Consider the following 27981-nt stretch of genomic DNA (forward strand, 5'->3'; position numbering starts at 1 on the left):
GGAAGGAGAAGTAGAAATCTTTGTGTGTCTGTGCATTATTCAAAAATGTGAAAGCTGGGATCAGAGTAAGAGTTGGAGGTGACAAGGACTACAGTGTGAGAACAATTCACCCTTCAAAATCGGGAAAAATAATGAAATATTCAGAATTTACATGATAGATGTTTATTTGTCAATTATATTTTGCATTGAATGCATTTTCTCCTGTTATTTCGCCTTTTCAGATGGGCTGGTTCCCATCTACCTACGTGGAAGAGGAGGACTGACTTTGGGGGATGGATGACATCAAGTCAGCGTACATTCAAAGTTGACCTCCTCCTGTGAGCGCCATGCTGCTCCGCCACTCTCTGTGCCCTGCCAGTCAGATCTATTTGATAAAAACCCGGGGACTCAAACTGAAGAGCAAGCGGTGATGGCCTCAAAAACCTTCTCTTGCCCTCTGACAGACTCTCACAAAGAGCAGATGTCAAATCACAGATTCCAGGAGTGTCTGGCCTCTCTGCGGCCCTGTCTGTCCCCCGGTCCCACTGGGAAGTGCATGTGCTGTTCCCAGATAACCCTCACTCCTCCTTTCCTGCTCACCTTGTCTTATTATTGATGACTACATTGGCTGGTGTGAGACTCGCATTCACTGTCATCATGTTTCAATACCAGGAAGGCTCAGTCACCCAACTGGAACACAGATCCTGCTGACAGCGCACTGCGCCCAGGTACCGCAACTAATTGAAATGCAGGAGCTGAGGAGTTTGACTGTTGTTGGAACAATAAAACCCTCTTGGCTGTTCAGATATTTGTGTTCAACTCTCTACCTGACTTTTTAAAGTTTAAATCACTGGACTGATGTAAACTGCTGTATGTGATATTTATATACTTTTGCTGAGTTTTGATCTGACACTGTTTTGATGGATTGATCTGTTATTGTAACCTTAATTACAATGTGTCTTGTTGAGCAAAAAGTCATGTGTTCATATCATCACAGGATAATGTTTTTAAAAGTTTTGGTATCCACCACTGATAAAACGATGTCTCCAAGCTTTGATTCCTTGTCTGTTATAATTTTGTTAAATCAAGTTTTACCATTTGATTTGACCTGCAAGACCGGCCAGCCACCAGGACAGAAAACAAATGGTTTGAACAACTACAGAATTGTGTGTACAGCCACAGACTGTCAATAACAGTTAGCTCAGGTAAGCTCATCCTTATGCTGGTCGTCTTCAACAGGGTCTTCACCTGACTGCAGTCCGTCTACGCATCTTGACTTAATTCGGCAAAAGCTCACCTCAGATGGCCTTCCACGTAATCACTGAATAATCCTGTGTTACCAAAACATGCATGTTATCCGTTGCTCTGGTCTAGGTAATCCATATAGAGCTTAGTAACGGTATTTTTTGAACAGCAACTTGTCAAGCCACACTCCTCAGTTGGATTGATATTCATGGCAAAGGAGTACATATTTGATCAAATGTATGTCTAAAATGTGAGTGATTTGCATTTTGTGTTTATGGAAAAAGTTATACAGTAGATTTTTTCACTTAACAAATGGGAGATAAAACAACACGTGAAAATCATAATATGTTTTATTCTTATTTTCATCTCTTGTTTCGCTATAGTTGAATTCCTGTCCCTTAAAGAATAAAAACAAAATACACATTCAAAGGATACACTTTGTAAGAATGGAACAAAAGAAAGGAAATAAATCAACAGATGCAATAGAGAAGCTGCTGGTGTGCCTGCTCACCTGTCTGTCTACGGCCACAAGGGGGAAGAGTAAGAGATAGCATTTAGTGTGTGTGTGTGTGTGTGTGTGTGTGTGTGTGTGTGTGTGTGTGTGTGTGTGTGTGTGTGTGTGTGAAATTGGAACTGGCCCTGAATTAGCGGTTTATAAACCTACCACATGCACTTTAATAAACAATAAAGAAAAGATTAAAATGTATGATTTAAACTGGAATTATTCCAAAAAGCGTACCGATCACCTAAATTGACATTGTTAATTGTGGCTCCACCCCGTCGGCACGCTAAGTGACATAAATCAAACATAACGAAATGACCGGAACAGGTGGTACCGCTAAAGTTTTCAAAATGGATCTTCAGGTGATGTCGGCGTTCATTGAGGGGCTTGTACCTTCAGTGAGATTTGTTTGTAAAGTAAAAATATCCCGCTCACTTTACAACTTCACACACACTCATTCCACCCCAAAATGTTTAAAAATGTTGAGTGTTTGGGACATAAAGACTGAGTGGACTGCTTAATGCTTGAAACAGCTTTATTTGAAAGATGTTGATCCTGGAGCATATTGGGGGGACTTCATGGTGCACAAGACTGACGGGAGGCCCTTCAAACCGGTGAGTTAAAGAAATGACACTCATGCAGCTCTGTTTTTGCTATTTGCCTAATATGCATTGTGTATTGTGTATCGTGTGTACTTTGGCCTTTGCGGTTTATATTGTAGCCTACATGTTGTTTCTCTCTTGTGGATGTTTTATTCTGCTGTTAACTCAATGATAAGTGTCTGTCTTAATGTATGTGGCTTAATGCATTGTGGGACACCCGCCTAGATGTGGCTTTTACTTGGCTCTAATCATTTATATGGTCATTAAGTCGGTCATGTGTTGAATATTGAGTTTTGTCCTCTTTCTGGATTTACTTCTTGCAAGGCAACACTGAGAAAGATGCTGAATGATAAGCAGTTGTGTGCACAGGCTGCAGTGTCATCTATGGATAAGGATTATATTGGTTTGGCCTTAAGGGCTATGATGTGCTCTGGTCTACGTGACTAGTTTATTCAATTTAATTTATAGCCTTTAAGTGTTATTTAATTAATTGGATCTTGCATATTATGTCATCATATAAGCTTATTTATTTACTGTGCCTCTAAGAGTCCTACTTGATTACTTTTCCCTAAATACTTTTTACACAATAGAGGAGCTTTAAAGGTGGGGTAGGTACATTTGAGAAACCGGCTGCGCTAGAATTTGAAAATACTAGGCTTGTTTGAGACAAGCGAGACCTGCGCAGACCTGCGCAATTTCGATCAACGTCTTGCTAGTGCCTTGCATGATGGTTAGTCATTTTGTCCGACTTGCTCTGGAGGCTCGCCTACATGAGACGTTGAAATCTCGCGGGACAAAGACGCCTGCAGCCTTTAGAGCGTGGCTTGGCGAGGCGGCGCAGTTCCTCTCCACGGAATTTTCTGAATTGTTTTGGTCGAATGTGAGAGATTGGTTGTTATTTAAATTAACAAATATTCCGGCCTTCAAAATATATCACATTTTATATTATATTGATAATTTGGTAAATATAATTATTATTTTGGTTAAATACCATTTACATTGTAGTAAATGGAGAGGAGGCAAGCCCTCCTTTCCCTTTTTCATAAATGAGTTCAAGTCCTTTTTTCTGTCCCTTTAGGAAAATACAATCTTGTAACATGTCTATAAAGATTTGCAATGACATTTCCAAATGGTTATTATTTTAAGTAAGCTTAATGCCTCTTAAATGTTTTTGTGCCTTAAATGTTTGTGTGCCTTTATGCTTTTTTTTCTCCCCCTGGCTCTTATTGGATGTATTGTTTATGTTTTTTTGCCTTATTGTGAATGAATGTCTTGCACTCATGTTGATAAGTTGATGATATCCTCCCCGAGCTTTTGTATGTTTATAAAAATGTTCAATAAAACATTTATATACAAAATAAAAAAACAAAAATAAATAAAAAAAAGTTCCTCTCCACGGGCTGCGGAAGCGAAATGCTTGATGGGAAACGAAACGACTCGCTGGTATCTCGAGCTGAGCGCTCATTGGTGGTTTTTACCACGTGCTGGTGATGAAACTCTCCAATTGGCTCGGCAAAAGTTTGTTGTTTTGTGTCAGTTTTACGTCGCCACTTCCATTCACATTTTTCATCATTGTTCCACAATGTTTATCATCATGAAATTAATATATATATATATATGTTATACTATACTTGGACTGCTTACCGTTTTCTTACTTTATATATCTTAGCATATTCATACACACTGTTCATACTGCTCACAGGCTGCTGTGTATATCTAGTGTATTCATACCCTTCACTGTTTATTCATCATTCACTTCACTCTATCTTTTATTCTGTAGATTGTGTACATTACTTTTCACTTTACTGCTTGTTGCACTCCTGGTTGGAAGCTAAACTGCATTTCGTTGTCTCAGTACCTGTAATATGTGCAATAACAATAAAGTTGAATCTAATCTTGAGCAGGAACAAATGTATTTACTTAGTACATATCTGACATTAACGATTAAACACATTTGTGCATTCTTTATAAATGCAAACCGAGTCAAGCCGACTCCGGAGGTGGCGGTATGCACCTTAAAGTTGCTTGCAATCCGCCAAAAAACCGAGAGAAGAAGAAGAAGCCGACTCCGAGCTGTCCGACTTCAGGCGAGCTTTTTGAGACCTCCCCCGGCTGCGATCGGCTATTCTCGTCTACTTTCGAGGCGAGCCGCAGCTCGTCTCAAACAAGCCTACTTTCTTTACAGAGCCCCTCCTCCAACACACACGAACGCGCACATGACCAATGAGGGCACGAGATCAGTTTGTGCACAGATGGAAGGCTGACAGGCAGGTAGGCCATCCAGTTATTTTAGCCGGGCCGGCTCAGATTGGTCGTGCTTTTTACAGCGCCACGGCTTCCATAACGCATTTATTGTCAAAGCACTTAAGATATTCATTGCTATCTGGATGTTAAGAGCATTCCATGGAATATAACAAAAAGTGTATCTCGAGCCGGTTTCTCAAACTTACCTACCCCACCTTTAAAGTAAAAGTGTTATGTTCTTCAGTAAAACATTCAATTACTTTTTCCTTTCTTTGAGCTAAAATAACCGGCTGCTGGCTGTAGCTACCTATTTAATGGACAGATATGGTTCATTTACGCCAAAAATGACAGTTATGGCTCGCCACAAGGGTCTAGGTTAACATTGTGGACCATCAAAAAAAACGTACTTTTATAATATTTAACGTTGTTTCTATTGAATGGCACTATAGGGAAAAAAGAGTTCCCATTTCTCATGTTTTATGCTATTTGAAATCATCAAAGTAAAATAAAATGCACAAAGGAATACATAGCCAAGTCTTAAAAGTGTGTGTGATTGTGTAATTACCTTTTTTATATACAGTCTATGGTAATTACAGGTAGGCCTATATACTTCACTGCAGGCTGCTTCATCTTTTAATAATTCATTTTAAAAGCAGGTGAATATTTACATTCCACAGATTTTGTGTTTACCTCAACTCTTTGGTTTCTCTCTTGGAATGAATGATTCAAGGCTGATGAAACAGCTGTTCACTGTATGCAAGGTAGCACAATGGCGTTAACGGCGAGACTGTTTCCCTTCAAACGTTAACATCCCGCGTACCATGAGTGTGACATCAATATTTAATAAAAGCATAGCCTTAGAATTATACTTTTGAAATTTGAGAGGCTTTTTGATCTTTTAGACAAATGTAACATTCCGGGAACAAAGGCTTTGTAGTTTCATCACAAATCATAGCTGTGTCTTTACAGAGTTGGATGTGCAGTTGAGAACTTGCAAAGCTCAAATAATGGCTGAATAAAACGGAACAGAAAAGGAAAACACCAGTTGTGTGGTGCGGGGATGTTAGCTCTTAAGGTCTGTCTAAATGTGCCTCATTGAGATACAAGAAAAGCATTTGGGCAAGTAAACTTCAAAAAGAAAACATCACCAATGCATGAGTTCATGTCATTTCCAGGAAACATGGGAACAGAACATTAAAAGTGAAAGTAAATTGTTAGTAAGTTCAAACCTCGCCTCATGGATTTCTTGAAGTTGTTATTTTTTTGTGGATGACGTTAATAACTATTCGTCCTGTATATGAAAGGGATGTTCATTGCTTTTGAAGAGTAAATCAACTCTAAGCGATAATACGGCTATGACTTTTTTCAGAAAATTATGGTTTGATTAAATAAGCCCTCACACTTAATTTGTTCTATCTCGGTCTATTCATTTGCGTTGCATGTCATTGCCTCCAGAAAATTACAGTTTTGGATCACTTGACCTTTCTTAACTCTTACTGCACTTATTGTAAGTCGCTTTGGATAAAAGCGTCAGCTAAATGCAATGTAATGTAATGTAATGTACTGTAGCATGCAGCTATTTTTACTATAACCATATCTGAAATGGTTCTTGGCACATTTTCCTATTTTCATTACATTGCTTTTTGACGTCTGTTTGTTTTAATTCATCTATTAGCGTTGCTATTTTTCATGTATTTAGATATATAAGGAAACATAGACATGCACTTAATACAGGAATGCGTATACACCAGTGTCTCACAGTATCAGTATCTAGTATTGTAAACACTCCCTGGCTCAGGCTTACTTTTCCCTCACTGCTCTGCATCCTCTCTAATGACCAAACTCAGCAGAGGGAGGGCTCTGCTGCACTAACAGTAACCCTCCTGTCACAAAGAGGCAGAAAGAATGGCTCCCCTAATACTCTTCCTCTCCTTAATCTGCCTGTTCCTGTCTACCAAAGAGATGAAGGCGACGACAGAGAAGTTGGACGGCAGCCAGAGAGAAATAAATGGGTGTACAAGGTTGCATGGAGTAGATAAAGTGCAGCGAGGAAAGAAATATTGTGTAAGGGTATGTGTGAATCTGAGAGGGAGACAAAAGGCATACACACAGGGAGAGAGAGGAAGCCATGCATCATCTTCATCTGTCTGAATGATTTCCTTAACCCCCTGTCTTTGCCAGTCAGACCCTCAGGATCTCTATATGGGGGTTAAACAGGGATTTAGCAAGAGCTGAAGCTGCCCTCAAATACGGTGAGTTCTCACTTCCTCTCTAAAGGGCTCGCCTCTCCCAAATACTTTATCTGTAAGATTTATATTCAACTGCTGACTGCGACCATCTACCCACCTTACCAAATCATAAAACCATAGTGTTTCTGTATTCAGACAAGGTGCACCTCTTAAGCCCCACGGACCTGGTTCCGGGGCCGAAATCGGGTCATTTGCAGGAAACAACGTCTAAGGAACCTTAATATTTAATAAACTATGAATATTTTATATCCATATAACGGGAAAAACTCATTTAACTGATCTTTTTCATTTTTTTTTCTAAAAAAGCACACAATGCTAACACTGACCCTCTGAATTAGCCCCGAGCGAAAAATGCTAACTTATTACTGCACTGAAAATCACTCCTAGCTCCCTTATTACTTATCCTAGCTGCACATCCAACACATCGTTTATGATCGTAAAGACACAGAATCTAACGGTGCCCACCTAAACACTGAAAGATACAAACTCGCGACGTTATCAACAAAAACATACATCAAAACATGTGGCGCTAGGTAGCTTAAAACGCTAACATGGCTTATCTTGGTTTTTGTCTGGTCAAAACTGGTCTTCAATGGCATTAAAACGATGCTGTAGTTAATCCATAGGTTAATATCCAATGTGACTGTCCCCTTTCAAATGTTCGGATAATCTGACTATAAGCAATAAAACTGCAATTCCGTAATATTTTCAAATATCAGAGCAGGCCATTCCTACGCTCTGTAGAAAGATTGAATGCGTTAAGACGCCACATTTTTTTTTTAACATGAGTGTGTGCGGGACGATTTCTCTTCGATTCTATTAGCTCTAAGGTTCAGAAAGAGATGTCACATGTCAAAATCGAGCAAGGGGGGCCAGAGATAAGGAAAATCCACCCAAATGGCCCCAGAAGAGGTTTTGTTTTGCTAAATCTGTCTAAAAAGGTCAAATATCACTTGTTTTGCATCAATCTTGATACAGGCTACTTATTATATGTTGTAGTTTGGATTTCTAAAGCTTTTAGTCTACTAACTCATAATCCAAGGTTAGTTTTCACTATAAGTACAACATATTTTTTGGACGGACACTATCATTTACAGTTTTTTACCATGTTCAATCTGAATTTTCTTTAAAATAAAAAACATCTACTGTATATTGATTCTGACTTTTCTACATCCAACTCACAGGTTTATCATTACTTTGAGAAAAAAGATTATTAATTTAACCCTTTTAGAAGGGAAGATATGGTCATTTGTTCTGGGAATGTCATTTTCGAGCCTGAAACCTGAAAAACAGGCTTGGGGCTTTTTAACCTGTCTTGCAAGACAAAAGAGGAACGTAGAAAAAATGTATCCAGTCTTGTTGCAAAACTCACAGGAGCTGTTGTAGCTCACACTTATGATTTAATGGCCATATAAAGCCATTAGATCTTACTTGATGAAGGGTGACTTAATTAAGTGCTCCTAATATACCATTATTGTACCGATAAAAAAATATATATATTGTAAGCGATTTATGAAATGGGATCCCTACAAGCGCAATGTCTTATTGTAAAGAGCTGTGGGTGGCAAATGTATAACCCATACCCATTACCTACTCTATCCCTATTTTAGTTTAGTCCCAACTAAGTACACAACTGTTAAGTCTGTATTTTTCTTTATTGGTTTGCTATTGTGTTGACATCTGTCCACGTATCCAGCCAAATATATCCACATCTGCTACATGGAATCTGAATGCCAACATCATCACTTCAAAATGTAATTTTTGGCCGATTTTATTTCCAGTTAAATATTGCCAAGCTGAATCAATAAGCGAAGATGATGAATACTGCATGCTAAAAATCATTATTTCAGCATGCTCAAATTAGCATTCCATTCATAGCACTGCTGTACCGGAGTCGAGGCTGATCCTCTTGCTGTGTGCCCTGGATCCTCTATCCTGAGTTCTGGATTAAGTCGTGGACTTCGGGTCGCTGGGCCTGTCTCTGCGGTCCTGCTTGGGTCTCGTCATACTGCTTCCCTGATGGCTCCCACAGGATTGTTGACATCCTCGTGGATTCATCTTCTTATTACAGACACATGCATTTCCAAACATTCGGTCTACCTACGCTGTAAAATGTATTCTCTTTTCGCTTTACACACGGCATCTATTGCACGTCTGTCCGTCCTGGGAGAGGGATCCCTCCTCTGTTGCTCTCCCTGAGGTTTCTCCCATGTTTCCCTTTAAACTGTGGGTTTTTCACTGGAAGTTTTTCCTTGTACGATGTGAGGGTCTAAGGACAGAGGGTGTCGTATTGTCATACTGATATTCTGCACAAACTGTGCTGTTGTATTTGCTGTATAGTGTCCTTACTGTAAGGTAATTATTATATGTACAGCATTTGGCTCGACCAAAAATTTGCTATATAAATAAAGCTTGATTCGATTTACAACTAAACTTCCCGGAGCTTCAAGAGAGGTTATAGACGCTTATACTTTCTAATCATTCATCTCCATTTTATTAAATTATAATGTTCTGAGATTAAGATGAGTTCGTCCAGAGAAAGAAGGAATAAGGAAGGGAAGGTAAGGACAAGACCACCCTCCTCTCTCCTTGTCTGGAAAGTGTTGCTAAGTCGCTGTGAGGACTCCATCAGTGCTACCCAGCAATTAAGATCTCACAGATCAAAGCGGACTAAATGAGCTAATCCTCAGAGAACTCTGCTCTCTTTTCCTCCGTCTATCTCCCTCTTTCCCTCTATCTCTCCCTTACCCTGGTAACTTCATCTTGACTCATTGCTCCATGTGCTGACTGTGCTTTGATGCTTGACAGCGGTGGGTCTCCTTAATGTAAAATGGTGAATACATGTGCATTAATGGGTAACACTTTCATATCTTTAACGCCAATTTGCACAGTCTGGAGAGCATGTTTTCAAAGGTTTTAAGACATAATTGGTGATCATGAATCTTTAGCTACTTTATCTGATGCCCACATGCAGCGCAGCCGAGTGCACAAGCCTAGCATCGTCTCATGAGGAAATTATTTTACAACACTTGATAACAAGTTATATACATACTATATGCCTGCATTAAACGTATGGTGCAACAAGCCCCTTCTGAGTGGGGTGATTGGAACCAGCGCTGGCTTGAAAGCGACTGCTCTGAGGTCAATAGTGGTTCAAAGGAGCGTGACGGCGCTAGCTGCTTAGCAGCTCGGCCATTATCATAGAAAAAGCAGAGCATCTGCCTGTGACTCCTGAGGACAGGTTTAACGAGGTGGTGCTGCTCAGCATGGGGGGCTTTTTGGCAGGGCCTGTCTGTCTCTCCCCCCTCCTGCTTCTTTTCTCTCCCACCTCTGTCTCCCCCTTTTTTTCTCCAATCCCTTCCTCTAGGTTTGTGCTGCCTCTTTCCATCAGGGAACCATTGTTTCATGGCGGCTTTCGTTCCCCCTCCTTTACATGTATTTCTCCCCACTTTAACTTGAATCTCTTTGTTTTTGTGTGCCAGTTGTCTGCCTCAAACTACCTCCTCTGTGTCCCTTTCAGTGTCTCCGACTATCTTTGTGTCTTTTTTTTCTCTAGCCGCTTTTTTTTGTACCAGTATCTCTTTGTTTAGGGGTTTTCTACCACCAGCACCACCTGTGCCTCTTTTTCTTCCAAACCACAAGACAACACTTAGCTTGAATTAACCAATACCACCAGAAACTCTGATTTTCAAAAAAGATTCCAGAATTTGTATAGCAATTTTCAAGCACTAACATTCTATAAGGAGAGGTGTGTCCGACTAATAGATCTGTGTTGTGTCTTATTGCACATGTTATTATTAATGTGTCACCTTTCAGATGTCCGCCTCTCAGAGTGTCAGAACCAGCAGCTGTCAGTTCTCTGCTCACAGCTTGTTTTTTATCTCCCCAGCAGGTCCATGGTTGGATGCTTCTCTGCAGGCAATAAGAGGACCGACAGGCTCTATTTTCAAAAACCCAGCAGCGCAGCTACATCGCAGTCAGGTGCACCTTGCCAAATGTGTCAGGAACGTGCCAAACACACCTTTGGTAATTTCGTTACCAGACTCTTTGTGCAGCTATAGCACACTGTGTGCAGAAGGTGGGATTAAAGATACAAACAAAATTTATAGGTGGGTGCGTTACAGGCTGTGACAATCACATTTACTATATACTTTCACTTTAATCGCAGAGCTATTCCCGTCATGACGCACTGACGGTTTGGGAATCTTTGAAAGAGTTTTGCTTGGAGGAACATAATTGTTCTCTCGGTCTTGGGACAGAAAGTATTTTTTTAAGCTGAGTTTTATTTTGCTCATCCCAGCCACGCATCTAGCTCTAATATCATACAACATGTGGACCAGTGGATCTGCTGTGTGTAATTGTGGCTCGAGAGTGACATCATTGTGAACAAAACTGACTTGCAACAATATTTGTCCACAACCTTTTTTATATTTTCATTTCTGCTGCCTGCCACTCTAATATGGAGGTTATCCTTTTTCACGGAGGAAATAGTCTCTAAGTCTCCTGTAAAGTGCAGCATACTCACATGCATTAAAATACCCAAACCCATTGTTATATATGTGTGTTAATCTGCACAAAGGAGATATCCTGACCTCTCTCTGTCAGATGATTGTGGGATAACCAAGTCAACAACAGGGTACACATCATTGTCCTATTTCGTAGCTTTAATGCATTTCTACTACATAGAAGCAACAATTGTATCCCATTTCCTCCACTAATGAGCACATTCTGTCAGCTGTACCTTGACAATTTCCTCTGTTGCATTTGTTGTGTGTGTTATGGTAGTCAGCTGACTCGTGTCATCCTGCAGCCACACAGGTCAGGATGCTGCCATTGTGCAGGCTTGCATACATAGATAACAATAGGTGCAGGTAGATTGATGTGTGTCGGTGTGTGTTGCCCTTTACTAAATAATGCCTATAGCTCTTCTTGATGCACAGCATTACAGCTCATTTGTTTTATTCTAGCTTTAACTTAGTGTATTTGTGTCCCTGACTGTTAAAAATGTACTGAACAAGAGCCAAAGCTTCGGAGTGCAATACTGTCTGGTTCCTCTAGGAATGATACTGCAAAAATACTAATAGTTAAAATAGGCCGAGTATGGGTTTTTGTTTGCAATGTTATTTGAAACAGGTGATTAGTCTTTTATTATTATACTGGTACTGCATATTATTTATTTTTTTCCAGGCAAAGGTGTATAAGATGCAACCCAGGGACCAACACAAACCCCAAGTCTTTCTCAGCACGTGAGAAAAGAAGGATAAACCGGTTTCTTTCAAGCTCCAGGAACTCCGGAGCAGACTGTGAATGGTATCTTTTATTTATGGACGGCGTCGGTGTGATACATAAATAATTTCTTCAACAGGGTATCGGGGGCTTGCAGTGCCAATCCCAGCCGTGGCTGATTTGCAATTTAGGTGTGGCACTGAAGGCCAGTAGTGCTGGATTTGGCATTGAGAAAAAATAGACAAGAGCTGTGATCGTGTGTGACACTGAATAGGATTACCATCTGTAGCCGAAGAGCCGATTGCTGCCCTGGATTGTATTAAAATGAGGGGACATCAGATTGGTTGGTGGTCGTGACAAGAAAGCAGATTTTGTTTTATAGCTTGAGCACGGTGCTTCTAAATAGTCCTGCTTAAAGCTGCATTTCAGATACTGATTTTAATTCAATTTTTTGTTGCAATGGTTCAACTGTAATTACAACCTACACAAAGTGTCTGGCGTAAGAGCTCAGTGATACAATGATGGTTTCAAATCAAATACGTGACTTGTACCTTTTTATGGCGGGAATGTTGTTCTTTTTCACATCTTTCTTGGGCTAATGGATGGAGGCAGAAAGGAGGCATTGCTTCCTGTTAAGTCTGTTCCATGAACTCTGAAAGGGCAGTAGGGAGAAAGTATTTCCATTATGTTCCAGCAGAGGCAGCTTAACTTTCTCTTTGTTCTGTGTATTGATTCTAGTGTATTGTGGCTCTGTGCGCCGAGCCAGTGAACCACCCACCAGCTGTCCTTGCGGTGTCAGCGAAGTGAATAGGAGTTTGATAAAGTCACAGATGGCATGCTGCTCCCACTCCTCCGTAACTGCCATTCCTGATGTGTTGCTACATACACGGAGTCAATACAATTTCAACCGTTGGAGCTGAACATTGATTAGGATAGGTTGAAGGTCCTATGTTTGTTTGTCTGTATCATTAAAGCACACAAAGGTTATTCTTCACATGTGTGTGTTTCAGGCATTCACATGTGATGTTGAACCTGTACTCTGCACAAAAGCATAATTATTGCCCTTTTTCAATTTATTTCTTAATAACATTTTTGGAAATAGAGCATGATACATACATTTTAACAATAAGTGGATTTCTACCCTGCACTGATTTCCCCTGTGAATCTTTTTGCTTGGAAGTATACCTGTGAAACTGATTTTGCTGATGTGTACAACTGAGCAAGGCTGCAACTCATTGGGAGGCTTGGTCACATCATCAAGTGAAAGGACAACAATTGCAGCTAAACCAATTAATTTGAATGGAATTGCTATGATCAATAAATTCAGTCGTATGCAGAGACAATGTATATCTGGGCAATTTCTTTTTGCATCATATTTGTGCTAATGATCAATAGTATTGACAGTGTTAATTTTTGATTGAATCCAGAGATGGAGAGGAAGCATCTGAGGCATATTGATCTATCCGCTTTTATTTAACTTTCCATTGTCTTCATTTTTATTTGGTTATTGCCTTCATTTTGCATGAATAGATGTATTTTTCTTTTCAAATGGAGGAATTATTTTGCAACAAAAGTTTCCGAAGAAACAAACTAACTCACAAGAAAATTAATAAATTAAGTAAGTAGTGCTGCCGCATAAAGGAAGAGAATGTCTTTGTGGAAACTGCTATCCTTCATATAGAGCCACATCAAACCTTGCACGGCGGTCAAAGACGTTTAGTTGTTAGAAACACAATACTTTACTTGTGAACAGCGTAAGGCCCTGCAACCTCTGCTTTATATAGAGATGTATATCTCACGTTGCACGAGCATTACAAATATTTGAATGCTTTCCAAAAATGCTTGCATACAGTAGCATCATTTAAATTGTTTGCTGTTAGAAAAGTTAGGCTTTCCTTGCCTGAGCAGCACCAATTTGTGTTTTGAGTTCTACTGCCGGGCATTTTAAAGACTGCCATTGATGATCTGACAATGGACCTTTGAAATCGTAACAAGATGAGTGCTCCAGACATGCTGCTGACCCTCTTCTTTCCTAGATACTGAATACCCCTTGTCTTATGTTAGGTAACTTTCTCCTGGAGCCACCAGTGCTGACAGTGGCAGAATACAAGGACTGCTCGTGTCTAGAAATGTCCTTCTTATACCCCTCCAGAGTCTTAGAAGTGAATTAGAGAACAAAGGAGCAAACTAAAAGCTTAGGTCTTTGTGCACTGAATTCTGACCCCTGCTGCCAAATGTAGGTTAAATATGAACGTTTTGTTGAGCTATTAGAAAATATATGCTTGCATATACACAAGTTGGAGTTTCCACAACTTTTTCTGTCTCTAAATCTGGTGTGGAAGACAAGAGAGTTGCTTTAAATATCCCCACACCAATACTCCAGCAGTTAGCTGGCCGGGTAGAGAGTTATAGCGCTCGTTCTCCCTCTGTGGCTGTGAATGTTGGTATTGGCAGTGGGTTACACTTGCTCTCAAGGCACAATAATGGTCTCAGTCCAGTTGTTCATCAACCTTTTCTGCCATCATTTGCATTAAAGTGCTAGAGACTTGGATTTAACCTTAAAACTTTTTGTGCTAATGGCTAAATACAGCCCAAAGCCAGGAGCAAGTCTCATAAAACACCAATTTTATTGCACTAACATGCCATAAAGGTAATTGTCTTTCACACACACACTCTTAAACACACTGCTCTACAGCTTAGTTTCCTCCAACGCCGGTCACCACAAAGCCTCGAGAGGGCCACTTCACATTCTGCAGAGCCAGTTTAGAGACAGAAACCTTGAATAATACTATTAAATCACAGAAGGCGATATAATTATAATGCTGGATTGATGTGATGCTGTTACTGTATTTGGGGTATAGTTATTTTTCAATTTATAGTCACATCCACAAGCCAGAAAGTGCAATTGACCTTTGGCCGAGCGCCCGTCCCTCTTTGTAATCGTCATTAAACTTAACAAGCTATCTCTTTTGGCGTGGCACTTATGCAGTTTACATTGACAACCAACACAAATGGACCATTGTAGCAGTTGGTAATTGTTCATTTATAAGCAGGCTTTCCCACTTTTATCAAGTATCTTTTTTTTAACAGCCGAAATTACAACACTTGCTGTTGATCTATCCCCTGTAGCTAGCTAGCTATTTAAACTAACTTTTTTTCAAAGAAACCCTATAAAGGGGATATGATCTTACTGGCTTCCAAAAAGTCAGCATCTTCACCAGTTCATGATCGATGTGGAATACATGACAAATAATGAAATAGTATTTAGCTTGTGTTGCAATGTAGTTCTACTTTGTCCTGGCGTTTAGCTTTCATAATTTGACAAGCAAGACACAGGTTGGATGCTTTACTTTCATATTTTTAAGCAGTATATTTCACTACAAGAGAATAGGCTTTTAGAATAATGACTAACCACATTTGGTAAACATCGGAACTAACACAGTTGGCTAGATTGAGTTCAAACTTGATCAAATAATATCAACAACAGGATGATGGATGTGTGATCTTGAAGACTTCTCCGTTAACATTTAGGACTGGCTTCCACATAGTGGTTGTATTATTGTTCAACATTTATATCCCTTTTTGGCCTGAGAGCAATTCTAGGTTAGTTCGCCAATGAGCTGGTCATGCTAATGCTCGTAGTTTATTTAGAGCAGATAAAAGCAGTGTTTAATGCATTTCTCAAAATGTTGCCCTTCTAATTTGAGTTCTGAGGCTTAAAAATGTAATTATAGACAATTGTTTTAAACTCAACCCAATGCTCACCACAACATGTTGGCTTGTTGTAGCTAATAATGGTTGCTAACCTATGATTGAATGATTGAACAATATCTGTTTTGGGAATTAAAAAATGCAAAATTCTTCAAGTATGTTTCTGATTTATTTAGGTGAATGGCAATCACTTGGTTGTCCTGCTTTTTGTCTAGCATATTTATGCTGACAATGAACTTTTCCTTCATCCCCCCAAACATGTGCTAAATAAGTAGCATTCATTTCTCTCTATTTCATTCACATACGACATTCTGTTTCAAGTACCTAATTTTAGTTTCAAGAAGTTGCTTTCCAAGGCAAGAGTCTCTGTCAAAAAATGCATTCTCTTCTCTTTCATCGACAGTGTCATTTAATGAGAGGCACTTACAGTAGTCTCTAACACAATTAAGTGTTTCATGACACCCTCGGTAAGAAAATTAATCTCTCCAAATGAAATTGGTCTCAGTGCTCAGTATGTCACCCAGTGGGATGCAACTTCATTCCTATTCATTGACCCTCCATGACTTAAAGCTCATTTCCTGAACGTGTCGCTTCTCGAGGCTCCCGCAGCAGGATGCAGGCTTTCAACCATACCAGCTCAGAAAGCCTTCCCCTCTTTCCATTTGATTCAAGGATTAGATTTGATTACAGATTTGAGCTGGACAACCTCTGCGAAAGCCGTGCAATCCCCCTTTTTTTTCTTGAATCTTGTTACATTTACATAAAGCAGACGGGATTTTGGCTTGAGATTCTTCAGATTTTCCCATGTTTCATGAGCACAACAAGGACGGTTACAACACATTAGAATAACACAAGTGTAGTCAAAGATCTAGGAATTCATTGTTGACTGATATATTGCTACCATCAACTGTTTCTTCAGTGAATAGGTCCACGATTGGCATTCAAAAATCCTTTAAAATGACATTCACTTTTTGTCATTGGCTTGAACCTATCTACAAACAATACACTGTTTCACTCTACACATCTTGTCTCAAATGTCATGTTCATAACTAATAAAAATGATTACTGTTCAACAACAAGACAAAGACATGTTTTTTCTTTTTCCCTTTGGTGGAAGTGTATTGTGTAAGTGTTTATGTAAACATAGTTTTGACAGCAGTTCTCAAATGAAGAGAACCCATGTGCCACACAAGCAAAGAAATAATACAACCAAACTCTTTGCACACTCATAGTCCACATCTAGGACAGGTTGGCAGCAATAGAAAACAAGTAATACATATTTTTGTTTTGCGTAGTCATGAAAATATCTGTTTTATACAAAAATTAAATACAGTTACAGTATGTTACAACTTTTTTTGCCCCTTTTACAGGTAAGCTCAAGCATGACTACAAAGCCTCTGAAAAAGAAAAGGAAAAAGTTATAGATTTGTCAAGGGGCTCGATAATAAGACATGTGCAGCATTTGGCAAAACAACAGACACCCTTCAGCAAAGTAAATTCACCAGTCACTGAAGCACAGGGGGGAGAAGGTGAAGGAAAGGAGGGGAACAGTGAGGAAAGGAGATGGCAAGTCGGGAAGGAGGCTGTGAGGCAAGATGTTTTAAGATGTCCCCGTCCACATTATTATTTTTTAATAACTTCAGATGATACTTAGAAATCATGTGTCTAGTTTTGTACAGTTTGCTCTCAGAGTGTGGGCAGCTCTGTCCCAGTCTTCAGTCTGCCTTTAATAAAGTACCAGCCAATGACATAATCAAAAAGCAAAGGCTCCGGCCGCTTCCTCTGTGACACTATCAGACGGCAGTGACTCCACCTATCCCTTCACATATCCATTTAGCATTCAGTATAACAGATCAGTGCACAAGCTGTTGCAGCAGTAACACTGTCACCCACCACTGTGGCCTTGGATGTACAAAAAAAGTTGCTTATATTGTATGCTGAGCACATTGTCCTGTATGTCCTTAAGGTTGAAAGTTCAATCTCAACATATGTGGTTTTAGGGTTTTGGTTGAGGATGAGAGGCCGTTCAGGTCTCTCAGCAAAGGGAAACAATCAATAGCGGGAGCACTACGAGGGTAAGCGCGAGCTGGCGGATGATGGGGGGATGATGGAAGGAGTCCTGTCCAGACAGTTGGTCGTCACACTCCCCGGGGCCCTGGCAGCGAGCTCTCTCACACAGGACGCCGGTGAAGCGGGGGGAACAATGGCACCGCTGATGATGGTGGCAAGTGCCACCGTTCTGACAGCGCAGCATCGAGTTGTCACACACCCGAGCTGCAGAGGCAAAGCAAAAAGGGCAGGGGAGACAGGAAGGGGTGATTAATAGATCACTCAGTGATACGGCGGCTGAGAACATCAACAGGCAAGTTCACAGGGCACAAGCTGCCTCTTCTTGTCCTGTCTGCATCGCTCTGTGTCCTTAGAGCACAGCTGACACATTAGGGAGGGTGAAGCCAAGGACTTTGTGAAGAAGTATGCAGAGGAGGAGGAGACAGATAACCAGAACACATACTATATGAAAACTAGAATGTAGTCCACAGCCTGTGACAACCCCTTTCCACAAATGATTTCTTATGAAAAACAAACACAAACAGACATTTTTATGGATTTATGGATATTTTTAGAAGCGCCAAAGGGACTTCAGGGCAAATCCTGGCTCAACAAAAGAGCAAACGAACCATGGCAGTGATGAGGTAAATTAACGATTAGTGAATCCAGGGATGCCAGCCAGAGTATTGTGAAACAGCCCCCCCTGTGCGGGACAGGAGAATTACTTGTTGCTTCCCTGTGGCACAATGAAACCTGAAGAGAGGAGAAGACAAGAGCCTCATCCCAATACCCCTCCTCGACTCCTCTCTTCCCCTCCTCCGGAACTTGACCCGGAAATCGATCAAGACACGCCATTTTGAAGGACGTCCCAATAGCTGAAATGCACACGGGGGAGTCGAGGAGGGGTGCGGGAGGAGACGAAAGAGAGGATACATGCGAGCAGACTACGCGGAAGTGTTTTCACTACTCGTGTATAAAAGCCCCGCCCCCACCTTCACAGCTGGTCCATTTCAACAGAGGAAAACAGACAACTGGAAGATCAGTGGAAAAGTGTCACATAAATGTATAAGTGCTCACAGCTCCGTGGGAATTATTATGTGCAATTCATTTCTAAAAGGCTTTCACATTACTATAATTACAGTTTTATTTAAATGTAGCCTACATTTTACACAAACGGAACACAAAAGCAGAACCAGCATCATAGATTGAATTCCTTGACTAACAAGAGAAAGATTCATTCATTTAAATAAATATTTAACCATAAATGGGCCGATCCTAAGGGGTTATTCAGTTAAGCCCAATGAGAGGGGATACAGCTGTGCACATGTCATCATTAACAGACATTGTTTAAGAGTGACGTTTGAGTGAACGAGGACATCCCAATTAATACCTGAGGACTCCTCTGTCCTCGCGTCACCTCCTCGTGTCCCTTGCTCGCATCTTACGGAGGCGGGGCTAAGATGCAAGGAAGGGACGCGAGCGAGGGAAAGGAGGAGTCGAGGAGGGATATTGGGATGAGGCTAAGGGGTGGATACCTGGCAACACCTCCCCCTTTTGATATGCAAATAAATTGCTGTTGTTTTTTTTCTGGGTTAACCTTACAACAAACAATACAACACTATTAGGATATAATAATGTATCCTGACCTGCACTGTTCTAATTGCCACCAAACATTTATTTGTTTTGATATAGATTGATTAGGACTACATAACCTAATATTCTCATTTCTAGACAATAGATCACAACACAATTATTCCAGGAAGCCTTTCTGCTGGCAGAGGTGAAATCCTGGAAGAGGTAATGTTTGCCAAGAGATTTCATTGTAATTGGATATCTCTGCTTGCATAAATAGTAATTACATTTTTGGTTTTCAGTAATGTGTCTCGTGCATTAGAATACACTTTAGAAGAAAAATAATTGCTCCTGCCAAAACTATTAAAAAGACACTGGTATTGCATGTAAGTGAATAATATTCCACTTCCCTTCACACAGACGCTGTTATGTGCTTTAAATGGAAATTTCACCTGGGGATAAAGGGGATTTTATGGGATTTGCAATAATTCTGTGATGAATTATTCTAAATTACTCTCTTTCCTTGCGTTGTCTGCCTCTACTTCCGACAACCCTGAGAGGCTGGGTATGTCAGCCTTCTTGTGTTGAACAGTTTTTATGTATTTACAGACGGATTGATAATGATTGCATTATAAGAGCAAATATAGCTGCTCTTCCAGTCAGTCTCCTGTAGATGGATTTCTCCCTGAATGACTGTTGAAAAACTGGTGCGAAATAATGAGACTGCCAATAATCCACTGCTCTTTGATGACATTTCCAATTGATGTATTAGATGTAGTACAAATGTTAGTTCACAAAACTTGAATCGCTGCGGGAAATATCATAAGGTTTATAAATGAAACCCAAAATACACACACTACTCTGATCAACAAGTCATGTCATGAAGAATCTGTTTGTTTAGATTCAGGCCAATATTTTACTACATATCTTGCAATAGCCTAGTAATCCAAAGCAAGAATAGAAAAACACTTAAGTGGCTATAAACCATATTTATTCAAAGTAAACCAAATGATTTACCAAATTGTTATACATAAAATAAATTCTGTGATAACCAGTTCTACAGACAGTTATTTTTGTGAATTTCAACTCTCATAAAAATAAATGCTACAATTGTTCTTGTCTGATGGATGTGTGAATAAATTGATTGCAATACCAACTTAACATTTGATAATATATCAGCGTAGTATTCACAGCTCATCTTAACTGGTCCCAAGTGGCCAAAAATCATTAATTGCATGTTTGATGACCATTTAATTTTAGTGTACATCTGTAATCCAATGCAAAATTGCGATGTCCATATTTGTCAAGTAAAACAAGTCCTCCACAAATGGCATAACATATGTTGGAAACACAGAAGTAATGTGTTTATATTAGTTGGTATATCATTTCTTGAAGAGGTCCCCCTCTAATACTAGCGTACGAGTATAGGGCTTTGACCAAGTCTGACAGGACCAAGACTTATAGTGAGTCCATTTATGCCCAACAAAGTAACACATTAATAATGCAATAGTGTTTGTAGTTGAACTTTGCATGCATTAAACCAGACTCCTAAACTACAGAGTGCTGCTGCCCTGTCTTCCGTGGGTTCAAACATTAATGGCCCGGTGGCTCCACCCCAATCACACATTTTCGAAGCAGCTTTCTTATTTTACAGCTAATGGAAAACACCTGCTCTCTGTGTTTTGGTGAAAAATTACCATGGGATCAGCTAAGTCTCCATTAAGGCCCACACATTAACTTTAGTTTCCTGTGGCCGAAGAGTAATCTCTGTGTCCTCCAGCGGACCCTCAGGACCGTTGTCTTTCTAAAAGCATCTGTAGCCCAATTTGTTTTCTGATGCTGAGGCTTAAGCCTGCGGTGTACTTGTGGAGCCACAGGGCCCTGCTGTCAGGACAAATACTGAGGGGAAAAAAGGGAATCATTTTGTGTTGCTTAAAGTTAAATCTCACAGTGTTATGGTATGTGTGAAATAATTAAAAGTTAGTAAGTTGGTACTTTTATTTACTATCCAGTAGAGACATGGTGAACATTTTAGTGAACCTTTTGGGTAACACATCACAGTTAGGCAAATGTTTTATGTGCTTACTTTCTTTGTACAATACGTGAAATGAAAAATGGGATTATTATTTCATAATAAAATGCATATGAAAAGGAATAATAATGTTTAAAGGGTCAATTTATATCAAAATCAATGTATTATATCCTATGTTTTTCCATCTCCACTCTGTTTATAACACGATCTTTTGATTTAAAATTAGGAGCCTCCAAACCCAAGCATTAAAAACCCAGATACTTCTCAGCAGTGCTCACTGAGATGAGTCGACTGTACTTGAGGTGTAGAGTCAGTCAAATGCCACCCTTACAATTGATAATAACATAGAAAATCTTTCTTTTTGAACGATTTATACAACTGTCTCTTCTGTAGGCAAGTTGACACATGCCCTGTGTTACTTACTTTCTTACACTTACTCTAGGACTTGTGCTGGCAGCAAGCGAGAACACAGCAATGTGAGTCCTGGCTAAGCTGGTACTCTCTCTGAGACATATGTGCACCTCACACCTCCGTCAGATGTGTGACATTTTAGCAGTATAACTGTTGTGACAGATCCAGTCTTGGGCCTTGGTGTTGCACGAAGCAACATGGAGAAAATAGCGCACAGCAACAGCAAGTGAGAGATAGGAAGGACAAAGAGCTGCATTTCATTTCATAATGCTTCTTCCAGGGGACAAAAGAAAATGTGTTTAGGAAACAGGGGGTGTATTCTGTTTTTCGACTGATAATACTACATTGAAAACATCACATCTGTGTTGAAATCAGCAGGAGGAGAGATGCCCGAAGAGATTAAGCTTTTTTGTGAAAGATCTATCATATAGACTAAAGAAGTTCTAAAGAATAGCCAACCTTTTTTAAAATGCGCCAATTGTCATTAAAATACCTATTATTGCACAAATAAAGGCCGATAAGAGCCCAGGGAGACAGCAACACATAAACGGAAGCAATATAGAACGGTTTGTGGATATATATAGTTTAGGTATTCATAGTGATTCATTTAATATTTGAAATAGCTTTAATAACTATAGATTCACCAGCAATCAACTATAACTGAACACAGTTTTCAGATACAGGATCTTCTAATTATAAGCTCTGAGACAGAATAGTGTTGCTTCAATTACATTGGATCAATATCTTTTGCCATGGTGTCAGAGTAAGCTGAAACCCGTGTTCAGCCATGCCTCGTGTTATCATATTAACATGAAGGTTTCGTCATTAGTCATGACTCGAAGCTCTGAAGTTCAATACCGGGTGTTGGCTGCAAAGAAGCATTTTAAAGATATACATATTGCATCTGAAGACGGAGAGGCGTGGTTTTCATTTTAAACATGTCAGGGTTGGTAAATGCTGGGAAATGTGTTATTGTTAGAATACAAATTACATTACATGACATGTTACTTATTAGACGCTTTTATTCAAAGCGACTAACATACTGTGGACAATCCCCACAGGAGCAATTTGGGTGAAGTGTCTTGCCCAGAGACACAACGACATGCTGACTGCAGTGGGGTTCGAACCTGTGACCCCCTGATCCGAACACCTACGCACAACCCACTGCGCCACACGCGACACGCCAACACATTAAATGCAAGGAATGATTTTCTTTTAAAGTTAAACATTATTTACTTGTTGAGAGTTGTTCTAAGCTAAGATAAACAAGAAAGCAAATACACACACAGCTGTTTCTTAAAAATATAGGACCTTTAAAAAAATGTTTTGGGGCATATCTACTGTATAATTGAAGTCCAAGAGGCAAACAGGGTAATGATTGCTTTTCTTTTTAATACATACAAAATGATCAAGATGTCTGAAAGGCGTTTTATTTGTTTTGCCCAGCAATAACAATACCAATTTAACCTCATTCAGGTACCAAACACACAATTTAGAATTTGAGGTTTTATTGCAAAAGCTAGATAACTACCTTGTGTTTATTCCAGAATCATTATTGAAGAATATAATGTAATTTCTTCTAAAAAGAAATAAAATCCTCCTCCCACAGTATGCACTAAATATATATTTCTATGAAACATTTAGAACTGCTTAAAGGTGACCTATCATACAAAATGCACTTTTGTACGTCTATTATACATGAATATGTCTCAAGAGTCATAAAACACAACCCTCTTTATTTTCCTCCATACCCAAATCTCTTAAAAAGGGGCTGCAACGGATCTGATACAGACTGATCCAGATTTGAACACTTCTATGACGTCACAGAAGTGGCGCTACGGCTATTGGGCCAACTCCACCAATCAGGAGGAGACAGCCACGGACATTGCCGTTCGAAAGCGCTGGAGACGCTGTAGTACATATGCCAGGCCTGTAGATGGTGCTGTTCTCACAGAATCCGCCCATGAAAAGACAGTGTTAATTTGAACGAAATGAGGAATGGCTAAAATGCATGATCTGTTTGGTATTTTGACAAATAAAAGTATAAATATGCCTTATATAGGTATGGTCCTACACTATATTATTCAAATATAGCACGATAGGTCCACTTTAAGTAAATGCAGAGAATGCAGCACACGCTTTTCATTGACATTGTTCTAGGTGAGATAGCTAGCTGTTTTTCACACTTTATATGGAAATGATGCAGATTACAAAGGAAAAGTGTTTTTTACACCAGTCCAGTTTGTTTCACCTCGGACGCTGGCACATCTTGTTCCCAGCTTTAAAAGCTTAGATAAGAGAAGACACACCCTCTCTTGATTGTGGAAATCCTGAAAGTCCTCTTTTCATTTTTTTTTCTTTTTTTGCTGTGAGAGCAGTGATGCAGATGCAACTTAACACTCACTACACAGGATATCTGGGCCGGAGGATTAGCTTGAGATAGCTGGAGATCAATCTACATAAACCACCCTCGAGCTTGTTCTCTCCTTCCCCTCTTTCCCTTTTCTCCTTGCGTACATGGCAGAAAGGGTGCACCCCCAGAGAGCATTCTGAGTAATTAAAAAGAGGGCATGATCAAAGAGGCTGTGGACTTGGTGATCATGAGGCATGTGGTCCATTCCCTACAGTGTTCTCACAACAAAAGGTCTACCTTGTAAGGACCAGCGTGTGTTGGTGTGCATGCAAGATGAAAGTATCTGGGCTTTGGGAAAACAATCAACTCCATACCTCTATTAGCATATTCTACATTACACTCTTTTTTCAAATCGCCAATCAATAAGCAATAAGTTGTTCCTATGTATTGTTAATGTCATGCTGAAGTTACAAATCCTATAAGCCTACCTTGGTTACGATTTGCAACACCAAGAGATGAAGCATTTGCTCGATCTGTGTAAAAATAGGAAAGGTTATATATTACACTGGGTTGAAATATATTTCATGCTGTTATTTAGTTAAAGCACAGTAACAGCATGCAGAGATTTTAAATATATATAAATAGATATATATTTTTACAATAGTCGGTATTTTGTGGGCTTATTTGCCTTATAATTATTGGAGAGTTTCTTGTGTTTTAGAGTATGGACTGATGTACTGTAGAAAAGTGTGCATGCAGACTTGATGAGTGAAGACAAAATGCAGAGACATACATATGGTAGCTGCTTTTGTTATCCAGTATTAGGAGTCCCCTTCAGGCATCAACACAGATAAGATGCATGGTGGGAGCTGTGTCTTCGTAGCAAAAATAATTGTTTTTTCTCTGGCTTTGGGCCAATATCTGTCTGTTCGCTTAGAGCAAATACTCTAGAGTAAGAAGGAGAACATCTTTCTCAATAGTGCCTGCATATTCACAGGCCATCACATTTAGGACTCCTATTGTATTCAACGATCTAGAAAATATCTTCTTTAATCTTAAACTGTTATTTCTGAGTTTGTTAACTAATAGTCTATACTTCATTAATTACTGCTGATGATTGCGCAAGCCATGCTGCATACTGGTTGGATGGATGCCTGGAAAGAAGGAAACGCCTAAGCTCCCCTTTTAATCCATTGGTCCATTTTCTATACGGCTACTTCTATTCATTTCTATACAAGATTTTTATAGGCCTTTTAAAACCTGGGTGGGGTCCGTTATTCAAAACAACATGAACAAAGCTCTATTTTTCAGACAAATCTTTGGCTCACTTAAGATAAGGTTCTGCTTGATTGCCTTGTTAGGATGGATATGTTTCACTGTAGAAAACATAGTGATGAATGAAGATGATTATACAGCACAACCCCTCACACCAACTTCATACGTCAAACAATTGTTAGTCACGACTGAGGGAGGAAACCATAAGTCAGCATGCCTATTAAAAAAGTCTGATCAACTTACGCGCTGGTCCATGGTTACTGGGGATACCTGTGGAAAAAGCAGGGACAGTGTTTCATGAAATCGTGAATAGCGTAATTTTGCTCTTGAAACTTGAGTCATGAAACTTCTAGAGGAAACAATATTGTTTGCTTTGAATAATTCAAAGCCGAGCAGCACTTGGTCTCCACTGTGTCCACTGATTAATAGCAGCCATTGCTCTGCAGAGAACCTGACCACATGGTCCAACACCCGCCCACTTCTGATGATAATAACAGGTTTGCCAATGACGAAATGTCAACGGAATCAAAACTCTATGCGGAAACGTATTTTTCATCAGGATTTTCCTTTATCTTTTAACTAAACATTCTGTGGAGCGCTTGCTTCCTTTTTGTTATTGGCTTGATAATTGTAATTGTTAACACATCTCTGAATGAAACCAGTCAAACAGCATCTGCAAATCATTCAAAGTGTGTGTAATCTTCTCCTATTCAAAGGTCAGTGGGATTTACGATATAAAGAAAACAGATGTTAAGCCAATCAAATAAATTAAAATACAAATATGTTTTGGAACATTTGCCCATGATTGATATTCAAAATAAACACAGTCGGCTGGAAGAACAATTATAGTATTTTTTCAAGCACTGTTATATTCAAAACTCCCGAATTTGGCAAACCTGTTTTAGTCTTTGTCTAAAACATGTGTTATCAGTGTCTGCCCGTGGATTCCCCATCTTTGTGTTGCATTAATGTAATCAGCTTTGAGCAATTTCTGGTCATTTTCTCATGCTTTTCCTCTTCTGTCATTATGCTACAGTGGGATTTTCATATTGTTTGCACCCCATTCATCATGTCATTAGCCGCTTAGGGCTGTCACAACAACGGCAAGCAGATTTTATGCTCCAATTTGCAAGAAAAAAGCAAGCTTCAATTCCTAACCAATAATTGTTCTGGGTGAGAAATGGAGGGCAAACAATATTGCCCTTTTTAAAGCCAAAGCACATTCTAAAAACTGATCAAACTCTCAGCCGCAACCCCTCTTAACCTGTGAACCTGCTTTGGAACTCAAGATGAGTTGACGCTCCCTGCAAAGTGGACTGTCAACATAATTCTCAAAGTGATTCCTCTTCTGCTCTGCAGGATTTCTTTCCTCCTTTTGAAAGCCAAGGATTTGAATCACTCTCAGTCACTCTAAGCCGCTGACAGCTATGGCCCATAGCAACGCAGGGCTCCATTTTGGACTCTAATTTATTAGATGAAGGGTCACGTATGTCCATATATCTGCATGTGCGGGGATTTGAATATGTAATAGACCTCACCCTGTTCCGATCTGTGAAATAAATGACTTCCATGATTAAAGAGGAAAATTGATGACAGATGAAAGCTATTAAACTATAATTACATTTTGCACGTTCTGGATATTTGTCTTGATACGAGGCCGGTACGTTTAATATCCTTAAAGGGAACATGAGCTTCACATAATGGATAAAGGCATGTTACATGGCCTAGGCGTTACTTATGAGAGAAATAAGAATAATTCAAGACCAAAGTTTGTTCATTTAACACCTGGGGGACCAATATTGTTACGTCACTTCCATGTGCAACATTATTGCATTTTATGCCACTGCCAAACAAGTGCTAATATTGCTTTTGAGATGGCTAGACCTTTGTTTCATCGGTTCAGTGCAGATGCGGCCAAGTGTTGGATTTTTTAATAACGGCCTGTCAATCTGACAGTGAGCACCACATTGCAGGGAGGCTCATAACACCGAGGAGGTGCAGGGGTAAATCCAGCAATATCTCCTTAGAGCTCACAGACGTTCCTAAAAACAAACTCCCACTCGCAATCAAATGGGTTGCATGTGCACACACACATCCACACAGTTTTTGTGCTCATACATGCATGCACACACAACCACAGACACATAATACTCATACAAATGACCGTCTAATTGTCCAATTCATCAACGAAAGCCCAAAGAAGAGCAAGACGAGGTACTGTTACTGACTGCACAAATGTACTCGCACTAAATCAGTGGATCAATAGCAATATCACATGTCTGGTAAATAATCTAATCAGATCAGCATGTTAGATAATTCAAGTCAGACAATCAAAATGAGCATCTGAAAAACCCGCTGTCAATCCCCGCAGATTCCTGCCATGAGAGTTGCTGACTGTGAGTCTGAATCAGTGTGAATGGAGGACCAGAGGGCTAGATCTTCACCATCTGGCCTCGCCTGGCCGTCCACCACCACATCCATGAGTGGCTGTATTAGATTTATTGAGGCAATGAGCCCCCTGCCTCAGGCGT

At 39.8% G+C, this 27981-nt stretch overlaps 3 protein-coding genes across 10 annotated transcripts in view; 2 read left to right on the forward strand and 1 right to left on the reverse strand.

Annotated features, from left to right (window-relative positions):
• Positions 1-1029, forward strand: part of LOC307018798 (guanine nucleotide exchange factor VAV3-like) — a 45920-nt gene extending 44891 nt beyond the window's left edge. For all 3 annotated transcript variants that reach the window (XM_079649226.1, XM_079649227.1, XM_079649228.1), the window contains one exon: positions 222-1029. In XM_079649226.1, coding sequence (XP_079505352.1) covers positions 222-263 — 42 coding nt within the window. In that variant the 3' untranslated portion in view covers positions 264-1029. The remainder of the gene's footprint in view (positions 1-221) is intronic.
• Positions 1030-2081: 1052 nt separating this feature from the next.
• Positions 2082-16481, forward strand: LOC307017659 (uncharacterized protein). 4 transcript variants are annotated; one of them, XR_013802236.1, is made up of 5 exons: positions 2082-2340; positions 6754-6824; positions 10711-10930; positions 12009-12131; positions 16358-16481. XR_013802236.1 is itself a non-coding variant. In XM_079647325.1 (5 exons), exons 1-5 carry the CDS (start codon positions 2273-2275, stop codon positions 12814-12816), a joined length of 513 nt encoding a protein of 170 aa, XP_079503451.1. In that variant the 5' UTR covers positions 2082-2272; the 3' UTR covers positions 12817-13378. The 4 variants fall into 4 exon arrangements, 1 of the variants encoding a protein (XP_079503451.1); XR_013802237.1 differs by lacking the exon at positions 16358-16481 and adding an exon at positions 12786-13378 and having other exon boundaries at positions 10714-10930; XM_079647325.1 differs by lacking the exon at positions 16358-16481 and adding an exon at positions 12786-13378.
• LOC307017658 (netrin-G1-like) overlaps positions 15624-27981 on the reverse strand; it is a 57738-nt gene continuing 45380 nt past the window's right edge. For 2 of the 3 annotated variants that reach the window (XM_079647323.1, XM_079647322.1), the window contains exons 5-7: positions 25694-25720; positions 24664-24708; positions 15624-18032 (exon numbers count right to left, since the gene is read on the reverse strand). In XM_079647323.1, coding sequence (XP_079503449.1) covers positions 17794-18032; positions 24664-24708; positions 25694-25720 — 311 coding nt within the window. In that variant the 3' untranslated portion in view covers positions 15624-17793. The remainder of the gene's footprint in view (positions 18033-24663; positions 24709-25693; positions 25721-27981) is intronic. The other variant, XM_079647324.1, reaches the window with a different exon arrangement.

Source organism: Notothenia rossii, assembly GCF_949606895.1.
Source record: "Notothenia rossii genome assembly, chromosome: 9".
Classification (NCBI taxonomy): Eukaryota; Metazoa; Chordata; class Actinopteri; order Perciformes; family Nototheniidae; genus Notothenia; species Notothenia rossii.